This window comes from Ursus arctos, unplaced genomic scaffold (assembly GCF_023065955.2).
Source record: "Ursus arctos isolate Adak ecotype North America unplaced genomic scaffold, UrsArc2.0 scaffold_14, whole genome shotgun sequence".
Classification (NCBI taxonomy): Eukaryota; Metazoa; Chordata; class Mammalia; order Carnivora; family Ursidae; genus Ursus; species Ursus arctos.
The window spans coordinates 68,712,036-68,725,779 of NW_026622808.1; the positions used below are offsets into that span (position 1 = coordinate 68,712,036).

General features: G+C 58.6%; 1 protein-coding gene across 1 annotated transcript in view; it reads left to right on the plus strand.

Annotated features, from left to right (window-relative positions):
- The window catches only part of IQSEC1 (IQ motif and Sec7 domain ArfGEF 1), a 376,503-nt gene that overhangs the window by 350,629 nt on the left and 12,130 nt on the right, over nt 1-13,744 (plus strand). Inside the window, 6 exon segments of the mRNA XM_057311963.1 lie at nt 1,993-2,154; nt 4,776-4,898; nt 6,220-6,386; nt 10,889-11,028; nt 11,503-11,532; nt 13,065-13,190. Of these exon segments, the coding sequence (XP_057167946.1) occupies nt 1,993-2,154; nt 4,776-4,898; nt 6,220-6,386; nt 10,889-11,028; nt 11,503-11,532; nt 13,065-13,190 (748 nt within the window).

The following is a 13,744-nucleotide window of genomic DNA, read 5'->3' on the forward strand; positions in this document are numbered from 1 at the left end:
ATTCAGTCCCTTTGTCCTTCAGACCAAGGATGAGAGCCTGCCATTGTGGGGTGTTCTTGACCAGCCCCACTCACTGCTGTCATCCTGAGCGGTACCTAGCAAAAAGTAGACTCTGGGTACTTAATCTGTGAAGAATCCGCATTCCCATGGCCCCTCGTAAGACTCCTTCGTGCGGTGTGTCCCACTCTCCCGCTGCGTTCTCTTCCTCCCAGGCGGAGGAGCCCATATCCTCAAGTCCGAGATGTGTGTGACGCTGGTGTGTAAACACAGGAGAGGGCAGAGTGGGGAGGGCAGCCAGCCCCCCAGGGAAGCGTCCCGGGCCTGGATCTGGGCCCTCTGTTGGGGCCGGCCCAGGCTGGGTGGCTGACGCGGTGCCTGAGTGGGGTGGCCCGGCGCAGCTCTCCAGTCATGGCCACACAGGAGCACAGGCCCAGGAGTGCCAGATGGCCTGATTTTTCAAGAGAAGCCAGAAATCTGGATTCTGGATTGAGCTCTCCTAATTTCTACATGTTGGCAACTCACTAACATTCCTTTCACTAATGTCGTGCAAGCTAAAGAAAAGACGTCTGTGGGCTTGCTGTGGTGACCTCTGACCTAGAAGTTGAGGAAGAGGGAAGTGGGCATGGGTTGGGGCTCTGTGGGGGCTGGCGTGGAGCAGGGCAGGGAGGGAGCGTGAGCCGAGTGGCTGGAGAAGCCTGGGACGGGGCAGCTCTTGGTTGGCTACCCCAGAGTCCTGAGGAGGAATGGGGTATGTAGCAGGGGTGGGGGAGCCGTGCCAGGGCCCAGCTGGCCAGCGGCCACTCCCTGCCAAACTCCTGGAGGTGATGTTAGGGTGTGTGGTCATCCCGGGGTAAAAACAGCAAGGTCACCTTGCAGAGGGAGCTCTGCTTTGCTTGCAGGTAGCAATATAGTATGTGCTGGACGCTGCTGTCGGCCAGGAGCCGCGTGTTTATGGGGACAGGTGGATACCCGCTCTCGCCGCCAGCCTCCTAGGGGATAGCAAAACACTGATCTGTACCTGCTGGCGTGAGCCGTAGGGCCCGGCTCCCCCCACCCCCTGCACGGTGCTGGATATACCACAAGGGTTCCATAGCTCCTCAGGCCCTTCTGAGGCTCTTGGGTTGGCACAGGACACCTGCTTTCCGAGGGTCACACACGCAGCCCCCTCACACCACCCAGTGAGGTCTGCCAAGCCTGTACCATGCCATGGACCAACAGGAGGACAGAGGCCCAAAGGGAGGAGAGGGCCAGCCTGGGCCCCTGCTGAACCCTTGAGGGGGCCTCCCTCCACCATAGGCCAGCCGGCCCCGTGGCTTCCAGGGCAGGTGGACTCACTCAGCCCTGCAGGCCAGCCCAGCCCTTCCCAGAAATGCTCTTTGCCAGGAAGGGTCAGTGCTGCACCTTCACTTCCTCTCCTCTAAATTGGGGCTAGGTGCTTCCATGGTGCTCACTGCACACATCGTTCCAGGCACCTGACTCTCTCAACTCAGGAAGCCCTTACGACAAAGGTAGTTGAGGCTACTGGCTGGTCACGCGGTTGTCAGGCTCCTCAACAGCCCGGGTAACAAGAGCGCCAACCCCCAGGAGGCGTGTGGAAAGTTAGTGTGCGTAGGGTGCTTAGACAGTGGTGCTCAGAGTAAGGCCTCAGTGCGCCTTAGAGACTGTTTGCCGTCGGGGGGCGGAGGGCAGGCCAGTATGTGCAGGGCAAGGGCTTCCGGTCTGCCTGGCAGTGAAACGCGGGGCAGTGACTTCCACCCAGAGGGGCGTTTGGGGCAGTGCGGAATACTAGGGCGGTGGGGTCGGTCCCTGCTCCGGCACCCGTGGCCACACCGCTGCTGATGGCCCAGTCCCAGGCCATGCCTGGTGCAGGGTCTGGGCAGTTCTGAGTTCCTCCAGCGGAACAGGACAGGGCACCCGGAGTACCCAGGGAGGAGGGCAAGCCCGGAGGGGTTGGGGCAGCCGGGGCTGAGCCTGTCTCTCGTCCCCCCACAGGAAGCCTGAGAAGGGCGTCCAGTACCTCATCGAACGCGGCTTTGTGCCTGACACGCCAGTGGGGGTGGCGCACTTCCTGCTGCAGCGCAAAGGCCTCAGCAGGCAGATGATCGGCGAGTTCCTGGGCAACCGGCAGAAACAGTTCAACCGAGACGTGCTGGAGTGAGTTCCGGGGCTGGGGGGGTGGGGGTGTAGACGTGCGCGTCAGGCTTACCCTGCTCGCTGGCACATACACCGAATCCTCCCCTTAGCTCTTTCTTGCTCCTAGACACACACAGACACCCCACATTGTTTTGCACATCGTACCCTGACAGGCATACGTGCATGCTTCCACCCTCGGGCTGTACAGTTCACACGCTGCCCTGCGGGCCCCCCTGCACGCACCCTTGGCCCCTCCATCCCTCTCCAGCAGGGCCAAGCCACCGCAGCACTGGGGGGTTAGAGGTCTGAGCTCACTCCCCCAGCCTGACTGCCAGCGTCCTGACACACCCTCAGTGGGGGATTTAGAGGGGAACAGGGAGCCCAGAGACCCCAGTGCCTCCCTCCCCTGCGTCTCTCTCCTGCCTCTCCTGGCCGGGAGATCTGGGGGTGAGAGTCCAACCATGGCTGGCAGCCACGGCCCTCCCAGCTACTTGGAACTCTGCCGAAAACCAGGTTTCCAGCTCCCTGGGAACTCTTGGCAGTTTTGAGAAGCCCTGTCCAGCTCGTACCCCAAATCTCTCCATTCCTTCTTGAGACTGTCCTAAGTAGAAAGGCCTCCTGTGCTTGGACCCTTGGGTTTATAGACCAGTTACCGTGTATGGGCCCTGCCTCGTCCTCAAACACGTGGGGGTGGGTGTTAGGTCTCACTAAGCCCCTCTCACAGAGGAGGAGCCAAAGCTTCGGGACAGGACGAAATAGGGTAGCTCGGGACCCAAGGGGGCTTCCCCAGGCCCGCTGTTGAGGATATTCTGACCCGGCAGCTACACACCGAGATGTAGGCCGGGAGCAGAAATCAAAGCGGAATAAAGAGCAAACCATGAGTAACAAGGGCAGTGCCTTGCACCTGTCCAGCCCTGCCTCATCGGATGAAAGAACGACGTCAAGGGGGTGGGTGGCCGGCCTTCTGGGGCCAGGCGGCTCTGCCATAAGGAAGAGCCTGGCCACCTGTGTGCCAGCCATGTCTACACTTCCCTGGAAGGAGGCGGGCAGGTGCCCGGGCCTCTTTTGCAGGTGAGGAAACCCGGGCTCAGGGAAGGGCTAGCCTGGGTGCTCCCCACCCCCACACACGTAGACTCACATGACACGTATGTATCGTTCAGTCACACGTACCCCCAGCACACACGCGGACACACAGGCCACAGTGAGCCACGGCCTTCGGCAGCAGCTCTAGCTGGCACCCAGCAGAATGGCGTCTGAGCCCTTCCTTGGCCAGGCGTGCACACCGGGGCTGCGTTCTCCCGCTTGCGGTTTCTGTTCCGGCTCCGCAGGAAATCCTGCTGCATTGTTCCTACGGTTAGTGCCCCTCTCTGCCTTTTCCACCAGCCTCAGGAAGCAGTTCAGGGGAAAGCAGATGGGGTCCTTAGTGAATTGGACCTAAGACTGTCTTGGGCCAGCCCTCCACCCCCTGCAGCCATTCCTGTGCTCCCCCCAGGCTCGCCCCCACCCCCAAGCTAGCTGCTGGTCCATAGGAAATCCGTGCATTGTTCTCCCCCATCAGAAAATAGCAGCAGCCTCAGGAAGCAGCGATCCTCACCCCCCACCCCCGACCCTCCACACCAGGCGTCCAGCTCAGAGGCCAGTCAGCAAATTACCCTGTGTGGTCCCTGCCCTCCCCCACCCGCTCCGCAGCAGCCTTGAAGGGTGGCACCCCCCCAGAGCCCTGAGCGCTCAGAGAAGATAGGGGGCGCCACAGTTTATGCCAAAGCCCATTGCACCCAGCAGAGCGAGGGCCCTGGCAGTGCGGATTAGGCCCCCCATGGCCGAGGCCTCTGCGGCACCACCGGGGGTGGCCGTGGCTTTGTTACAGATAGTTACACTGGACACCACAGCCTGCTGAGTGGGTCGCTGGTGCGGACCCCACCTTCTCCGTTCGGGGGTCTGGATCAGAGGACAGAGCATGGCATGCGGAGGGCAGGGCTGGGATGAGGGGAACCAAACAAAACCTGGTTACCAGCCGCCTTTGCAAGCTCCGCTGCCCTTGGCGGATTGGCAGATGAGGGCAGCGCAGGGCCGCCAAGGCGCCCCTTGAAAAACAGCCAGCAAAACCCAGGCACCTCCCCCCAGAGCCCTCGGCTTGGAGAGATGGGCCCAGTGTGCAGTCACTGCCCAACAAGTTAGTGGCTGGCCTCTACGTCCTCCTGGAGAGGATGGGCATGCGTTGCTGGGTCCCTCGCCGACAGCCCGAGAAGGCTCGAGCAGTACGTGCTGTTCTGTGCCCTGTGTGGTGTGCACGCTGAGAGCCATTCATTTCCGCCCCGAGGGCCTTTATCAGGAGCGGCCGTAGGCTCTGGCCCCTCTGTAGAAAATGACCCACAGAGATCCAGGCACCAACATTTTCCTGCAGGGGGTCTGTAGACTCCCCCAGAAGCACAGGGGTCTTTGGGCTCTAATCCGAAGTGTGTAGTGATTGGAGGGAGCCAGGCAGAGGGCCCTTCTGGACAAGAGGCGGCCAGTTCCCCTGGCTTTGGGCAGCTCACGGCCTGCCCGGCACGGACTCCCTTTGTGCTCTGCCCCCGACAGGGAAGGCCGGCAGGGGCTGTGCGGGCAGCAGACCCTCATGTGGCCGTGGGCTCTCGTTTCAGCTGCGTGGTGGACGAGATGGATTTCTCCGCCATGGAATTAGATGAAGCCCTCAGGAAGTTCCAGGCACACATCCGGGTCCAAGGGGAGGCTCAGAAGGTGGAGCGGCTCATCGAGGCATTCAGGTTGGGGTCAGGGCAGGGCACGGGTGGGTGTCAGGAAGAGGAAGTTCCCGGCGCTGAGGCCCATGGCTCAAGGCCCAAATCCCCCCTCCAGCCCTGTCCCCTAAGCAGGGTCAGGTGGCCCTGGACGTGCCTGGGGAATGAGGCAGTAAGTAGCCCCTTCTGTGTGCCAGGGGCTGTGCTGGTTATCTCTAGAACCAGACTTTTGGACAGTCTGTTTCTCCGGGTCCTCGAGAGCATCACTCATTCACGAGTGCGTGTTGTCATTCTCTGCCCATTCACAGAGGGTGTCCTATCTCACACACCGACTCAGAGCACGAGCTGCAGAGCCAGATGGCCTGGCTCTAACAGCCACTCCGCCACTTATTAACTGTGTGACTTTGCACCGGTTACCTAACCTCTCTGTGCCTCATGTCCCTGCCTGTAGAGTGGGGATCCCAAAAGCACCTACCTGAGACCACTTTGGACATGTGGGCACACTTAGCCCAGTGTCTGGCACAGCAGAAAGCCCACAGTCAAGGTTGGCTACCGTCCCACAGTCATTCTTCCCAGGACTGTGTGCACGGTGGCTGGGTAGGAACATCCATCCCCACGCCGGGTGCGGGAGACACGGATCAGCCACTGACGCAGCCCTAGGGGCTCATCACCAGTGATGGAGCCAAGGTGGGAAATGAGGACACAACAGGAGGACAATTTTGGGGCCTTGGGAGGGGGTTGTTCAGGCACTTCCTTCCAGGAGGGCTTTCTGGAGGTGGTGGCACTAACAGAGAAGACAGGATTGAAGCCCATGTTGTCTGAGCTCCAACGGCTCCTGCCTTAGTCATGGCACCCCATGGTTCCTCTTTTCTGGTCTGCCCCCCTCACCCACCTCCTCCCTGAGCCAGGTTCCTTTCATCTCAGGGTCCCAGGTAGCAGGTTCAACACCCACTGTCACATCCCCGTTCCAGGCAGGGGAAGACAGTGGACTCGGCCCTTTAAGGTACAGCCTTAAAGATGCCCACATCCCATCTGCTCATATCCCACTGGCCAGAGCTTGGGCACCTTCTGGGCTGTATCCAATTCTGAGGGAGACAGGGTGGGTATGCAGTCCTCTCCCGCAGCAGCCGTACCAGCTAGATGACAGATGGCTGAGGTGTAAGTAGCGTAAGGAGGAGCACGTGTTACCCCCATTGACCAGATGTGCAAACTGAGGCTCTGAGGGCAGGGACAAGCCTCAGCCGTTCAGTGCCGGGGCCGGAGCAGCGGCCGCCGTCCTGAGGGAGGGGCAGACCCGCATCCTGCCTACCAAAGAGGTCCTGACCCTGCTCCCTGTCCCGGCCCCCAGCCAGCGGTACTGCATCTGCAACCCCGGGGTGGTTCGGCAGTTCCGGAACCCAGACACCATTTTCATCCTGGCGTTCGCCATCATCCTGCTCAACACCGACATGTACAGCCCCAACGTCAAACCCGAGAGGAAGATGAAGCTGGAGGACTTCGTCAAGAACCTGCGAGGTGAGCTGGCCTGGGGGCTCAGCCGGCCTCTGAGCACGTGCCCGGCCAGGGACAGGGCAGAGCCGGGGGGCTGGGCTCCCGCGCACCCCGTCCTTGCCACCGGGACCCGGGGTGAGCCTTGGTTCCACAGACACAGCACAGACGGCCGTGAAGAGTGCTGACTGCTGTGACCGTCCGCGACACGCACGGTGGGAGCACAGCCTGGGTCTCGTGCTGCCACGGGCCTCACTCGTGGAGGAAGGATGCACAGGGGTTTGACAGGTGGAGGTGCCGAGGTGGGGTGGGGGGCTAAGAAAGCTTGGCCCAGCACGGGCGGGCCGGTTACGGGCCACGGAGGCTGGATCAGGGGACGTGAGGGAGCACAGTCTGGAGCCCAGGTTCTGGGTACCCTGGGCAGGCAGGGGCCAGGCAGAGGGGCTGCACACCCTGTCCACATCACTGCTGTGCCCCCCTCTCCTACGCTCGACATTCCTCGTGGAACTGACTTGCGTGTGTGTGTGTGTGTGTGTGTTTAGAGGAACTTTCTATCATCAGTATAAACAGGAAGCCCGTGTCGTTTGCCGCACTTAGGCAGTGACAATAAAAATGAATTCGGTGGACAAAAGCTCCACAGCTGCTGCTGGCCGGGCCCCAGGGCTGAGGTGCTAAGGTGGGCAGCGGGAAGGGAGGCCTTCCTGGTGTCACTGTGGAGGAAAGGAATTGAGAAGGGGACAGCTGTCTCCCAGGTGGCACCGTGTGAGCGGATCACATGTCCTCGTGTGCCTGGAGTCCCTGGAAGGAAGAGGAGGGACTGTGTCCCTCTCCAGGGGAAACACCAGCTGTAACAGGCTGAGGTCCCCTCAGAGAGGGTGTCAGGTGTCTGTATACATACGTATGTGTATAGAGATACACACACACGCACATTTTTTTAGAGAGGGAGAAGGAGGTAGAGGCAGAGGGAGAGAGTCTCTTAGCCAGGCTCTGTATCCAGCATGGAACCCAACATGGGGCTCAGTCCCACGACCCGGAGATCATGACCTGAGCCGAAACCAAGAGTCAGACGCTTAACTTGACTGAGCCACCCAGGCGCCCCTGAGGGTGTCGTGTTTTTAAAAAAAGGAAAAAGCTGGTTGAAATCAGGCCCAACTCTGTGAGCTTGTTGGGCCATTTAAATGTACTCCTGTTGTCCTTTTTTCCTGCACAACCCCTGCTCTGTCACCCCCTCTCCTGGGACAGAATGACCCTCCCGGGGTTTGAGCTGTCCTAGCACGCCCCCTGGTGGCGGGCGCCCCTGCAACAAGCCAGCTAATGGGCTGCCCAGCCAGAGCTGGCCGAGCTGCCCCCTTTTCCCACCTGGGAAGTCAGAGAAGCCCAGGGACGGGGGCTTGGTTCAGACCACCCAGACGATGGCCATTCCCTGCACTGAGCACTCAGGGTGTGTGGCCCTCTGCTAGGTCTAAGGGATGCTGTGGGCCCCCAGGAATTCAGGCCTTACCTAGAGGTTCTAGGAAGCTAAGGAGTCTAGGAACTTCCTTAATGGCAAGTCAGCACCAGAGCGCAAGAGCACGACCAGCAGATGCTTGGATGGGGCGGGGATGTGCGCTCCTCTGTCAGCCCTAGACCTCACTCCTCGCAGGGCTGAGCCCGATTCCGGTCTTCACAGAGTCCTACGAGGCCCCAGGGTGCAAAAGCAGGCTGTACACTACATGCTGTTGGCAACCCCAGGGGAGTTGTGATTTGACTGTGATTTTTTTTCTGCCCGGAAACCTCACCCAAGTAATTGGGAGCCCCCCGCCCCCCAGATGGGGAACAACAGGAGGAGCCAGAAATGATCAGCTCTGAGGAAAGAAGGCCAGGGAAAGGATGGGGTTGCTGGGTCAGATACTGCCAGGCAGCCCCCCTTGTGTCAGTGTGGCTTTGTGGTTTGTATCCGCTCTTGCACGTGACCATCCCAGCCGCCGAGGGTTGGGGGTCATCATCCCACTTAGCAGAGCAAGCTGCTGGTTCTGTCTTCTAAGCCTGGGCCTTTCCCACCGTTCCCAAGCCAGGAACTCAGGAGTGTTCTGTTCCATCTTCCTTGTGTTCCAGAAGGGTAACCGAGGCGCAGAGGGAGGGGATTCGCCCAAGATCACACAGCAAGCGCATGTCAGAGGGGGCGGGACTCTGGTCTCCCCAGGCCCACCTGGTGCTCTGCGTTGGGCAAACATCCAGCTTGTTCTTTGTAGAGGAAACCTCCCCCCGCCAACATACACTGCACACATTTTTCTCTGTAATTGCTCACCCCAGTTCACCCAGCAGCAGGAGCACCTCTGGGGGTTGGAAGATGGGTGGGGGACAAATAGCTCACCAGCACAGAAGCCAGACGAGGAAAGCTTTTATTTTATTGATACTTGTTTTTAAATTGTTTACCCTGATTTTTTGAATGGGTATTATCCTCACATAGTTTAAAAAAAAAAAAAAAAACAGAAAGTAATACAGCCTAGCAGTCACGTTCCTTGGTATTTACCCAAAGGAGCTGAGAACGTATGTCCGCACAAAATTCTGCACACAGATATTTATAGCAGCTTTAATTCCTAGTTGCCAAGACTTGGAAGCAACCAGGATGTCCTTCAGTAGGTGAACGAATACGTGAACTGGCACATCCAGACAAGGGAATATTATTCAGCGCTAAAAAGAAATGAGCTATCAAGCCACGAGAAGACCTGGAGGAACCTTAAATGCATGTTACTGAGTGAAAGGAACCAGTCTGAAAAGGCCACACACCGTGTTATTCCAGCTGTACGACATTCCAGAAAAGGCAAAGCCATGGAGACGCAAAAGATCAGTGGTTGCTGGGGGTTGGAGGGAGGGAGCGTGAGTCGGTGGAGCCCAGGGGAGTTTTAGGGCACTGACGCTACCCCTCTCACTCCACAATGGTGGATTGGTGCCATTAAGCATTTATTATCGAATGCACAACACCAAGAGCAAATCCCAGTGTGAGCTGCGGACTTTGAGTGAACGATGTGTCAGGGTAGTTTCACTGATTGTAATAAATACACCACTCTGGTGGGGGAAACTGGTAATGCTGGCGGGGGGCAGGTGTTACGAGGGAAAAAGTACAGCTATTTCCCCTCAATTTTGCTCTGATCTTAACTGCTCTAAAAAATCAGTTCTAGGGGTGCTCAGTTGGTTAAGCGTCTGCCTTCAGCTCCGGTCATGATCCCAAGATCCTGGCATTGAGCCCTGCATCGGCTTCCTGGTCAACAGGGAGCCTGCTTCTCCCTCTGCCCCTCCCCCTGCTTGTGCACGTGCACACTTTCTCTCTGACAAGTAAAATCTTCAAAAAACACACACAAACAAGTTCTAAAAAATAGTCTATTTAAGAAAAAAAAAAAGCAGGAAAGGTCTGTGGCAGAGCCCCTCCCATCCCTCCCCATGTGCCCAGGTCATTCTGACCCTGGTGTACCGCCCAGGGCTCCTCTGCTCACGCAAGTACCAACGTGCATGACTAGTTTTACCCTGTTCATTTGGCACCTTGCTTTTCTCATTTAACAAATCTGAGAGAACGGTTCCCTGTCGGTTCCCTGTGGCCTTGCTCATTCTCCTGGCGGGTATGTGGTATTTCATCCCCTCCTGTGTGGGGAACCAGTCCCGTAGTAATGGGTAAATGGGTGAATCCCAGTCTTGCGCTGTTTGGAACCCATGCTGCAATGAGTCACCTTGTTTGCGTATCCTGTCCCAGGGGATAAATTCTCCCAAAGGCAGTCAGTGGCCCGGAAGAGGTTTGAGTGTATAATTGTGACAGGCAGTAGCAAGTGGCCCAGTGCAGGGGCGGAACCATGCCCCCATCCCACCAGCAGTGTGTGAGAGGCCCCTTCCCACAGCCTCACCAACAGTGCCGGTTACCAAACCCCTGGATTTTCGCCAGCCTGCAGTCTGAGGACTGGTGTGGGTTTGCGTGTCTTTCCTGACTGGAGCTGAGTTTTCCTCACAGTGGTTTTCCGGGGTTTAGCAGAAAGGGTGCGTGCCTGTTGTCAGAGCAACCCGGGTTCAAGGCCAGACCCCCAGCTTCTGCGCACGTGATGTGGGATGACAGCTAGCAACAGGTGCACGGGATTCTCACTTTCTGGGAAACACCAGGGCTGCTCTGGCTTCCTCACAAGATCTCCGGTGCTCTTGGTGGCCCACTTCAGCTAGGACCCCCAGCTCAGAGACTCGGTCACATGGCTAGTCAGGGAGGGATAAAGCAAGAACTTGGACGCAGGGCTGTTAGCAAGCTGATGTTCATAAAGCCCTCGGAGCATGGCTGTGTTGGCCTGGTCCTGGTGGAAGGATTCTGGGGCACTTTATACTGGACTGAAGATGTTCAGTGGCTGTGGGTCCGGAAAGCCTCTGGTTCTGTTGAGGACTGGGGAGAGCGATCACTATTCTGATTGGGTTTAGAAACTGGTAAATGAGGGGTGAGCCTGGCGCACGAAGCTGAGTGGTGCCTCCGCCACCCAGGCCCCGGCCCTCCCTGACACCCGGCTGCCTCTCCTGCCCAGGGGTGGACGACGGTGAGGACATTCCCCGGGAGATGCTGGTTGGGATCTATGAGCGCATTCGCAAGCGGGAGCTGAAGACCAACGAGGACCACGTGTCCCAGGTGCAGAAGGTGGAGAAGCTCATTGTGGGGAAGAAGCCGGTATGTGGTGACCCAGCGTCCCTGGCTCCCTCACTCTCACCCACCCCCACTCCATGTGACCCTGACCCGGCTCACTGGCTTCCGCTTTGGGCCTTTTGGAACCCAGCCCCTTAGGGGCAGGGTGGCGAAATTAGCTCAGGTGTAGGGTGGCTCCTGCTATTTGGGAATAACAACCATTGGCTCTGGGTTCTATTTAAAGAGAGTTTAAAGAGAGCCCGCGGCTCTTAAACCAACAGCCAGAGCTGTGGGTGGTCCCTTAGTGCCCCGGGAACGCCTCCATTGCTCCCTCAGAGCTCTGGCGGCGAGAAAGTCTCCCCAGCTACTACTGTGGGTGGCATATCTGGACAGAGGACGTGGGAGCCGCAGGAGGGGTGCTTACCTACTTGGATGTCGTCCCGTTAGCGCTCTCCAGGCCCAGGTGCATTGTTTGAATCATTAATATCTTTGTTTGTCTGTTTCATGTTTCCCGCATAGATTGGATCCCTGCATCACGGGCTTGGCTGTGTGAGTATCCTTCTGCTTTTACATTCTGGCTGATATCCCGCCCTGGGGGTGGCCCCCGTGTCCTTTGTTCACATCACTGCATCCCCTGGCTCCCAGATCCATGATTCTAACTGCTTGAATTAATTTCCGGAGCGATAAGAAATTTGATTTTCATAATTACCCCAGCCTCGAATCTCTGCAGGCCCAGAGACTACAGCCTCCTGGGGAGGGTTGTGCCATCGGACCAGAGCAGATAGTCTCCTTCCCTCTCATCCCGGCCTGGCTGAGCACTGAGGCCAAGGCTTGTCGCCAGACCCAGAGGCACTGTGCCTGAAACAGAAGATTCCTCCCCACCCTGCTCACGCTCTGCCCCCTGACATTCCACTTGGGGCAAGTTTGCCTGCTCCCCGCAGGTGCTCCTGGATGCACGGCTATCCTGGCAGTCACGTGGCGCCTTCCTTATGCGTCTGTCTTTCCCTCTCCCCAGGCAGCCCTGTGCTGCAAGAGTCAGCATCACAACCCTGTCTGCTCCCCCCTCTTCTCAGCTTCCCCCAGAGAAAGACCACTGGATACTGCCGTGCCCGGCCCTCACCCGCCTCTCCGGCCCCACCTGCCACCATCCTCTCCCCTTCTCACTTTCGCTCCAAACAGGGCCGCTCCCTGAGCACGCCAGCCTGAGCCACGTGCTCGCTCACATCTTCCTGATGCGCTGAGCTCCGGTATCCCTGCACCAGGGCACCTGCTGCAGAGTGAACCCTCCCTGCCTGCTGTGACACTACCCAGCCCATCCTGGCCCTTTACTAACTTACGGTCTCTTGCGTGAGCCTGGGTGCTTTCAGAGCCATAACCGGGCCTCCCAGAGGGCTTGTCACCATAGCCCTTAGACACCGTACTTTGCACCTGGCCTTGAGGGTAGCTTGGACTTCGGCAGGGTGGGGGCTCACAGGAACCCGTGCTGGGGATGTTCAGAGTGGGGACCCCAGCCAGGCCCCACAGAGCGGTGGCAGCTGGCTCAGGATTTGGGATAAGGTTTTTCAGGCATCAGAACCATCGGGATTCTCTAGGAGGGACCCAGAATCTGCTCCCGGCTCTGAACCTTCCCCATTGTGTGGCTGAGAGAAGTTGCTCAACCTCTCTGTGCCTCAGTTTCCTCATCTAGAGTAGACAGTCTCTGGAGAAACCATTACAGAGACTACTGGGCTTATGTCTGTGACAGACACTTATGGGGACTCAGGGATCAGGAACTTCTCCCTGGGGGGGGGGGTCTGCCATGTAAGCGTGATGCTGTAAGAAGTCTGGGACCTGCCTGAAGGAAAGGAAAGGGGAAAGGGGGTGTCATGAGAAGCAGGGGCGTTTTCCACGGCCCTTCAGGAGCGCTCCTGAGGAAGAGCGGGGGAAAATTGCTAGGAGTCCAAACGTGTCTGCTCTGCTGTGCACAGTTGGTGGGAGAGGGCGTTTTCGAATGCCAGGCCCGCAGGCAGGGTTCTGAGCTTGTGGGCCAGGCTCCAGCCGAGTGGCAGGGGGCTGACGGCAGCGCTTCCCTCCCCACACAGGTGCTCTCTCTGCCCCACCGGAGGCTGGTCTGCTACTGCCGGCTCTTTGAGGTTCCAGACCCAAATAAGCCCCAGAAACTCGGACTGCACCAGCGAGAAATCTTCCTGTTTAATGACCTCCTGGTGGTATGTGGTTCCCCACAGCGTGCCGTGGCTGGGAGCACGGCTCAGGGCGGGCTTGACCCGAGGCTCCGGTCTTCGGTCTCTGTGTGGCCACGTCTGCTGGTGCTCGGGGGAAAGGCACACGCTGGGGGGGGGGGGGGTGCAGGTAACAGGATGGGAGTTAGCCCCATGGTCTTTGGGTTAGCAGAGGCAGAGTCCAACTCACAGCGCTACCAATGAACACAGGGCTTCACTGGCTTCTGGAAAAGCCCAGGAGGGATCTGGGCCTTCAGCCCCAGCTATTCCCAGAGGCTCAAACTGTGTCAGCGGGACTCCTCATTAGGCTGTCTCTCGGCTGTGTGGGCTCCCTTCTCAGGCAGCCTCTGTCCAAGAAGGGAATGTCAGCCCTGGCAGCTGCAGGCTTCATCCTGCCCCCGCCTCCCTTGCATCCCCGGCCACCAGTGAGATTCTCTTTGTAAGAGGCCGAACCAAGGTCTCACTGCTTCCTGGGCCCGTGCCCGAGCCACTCCCGGGGGCCAGGCAGGTGTGGTGCTGTCTCATTGGCTAAGCCTGGGTCA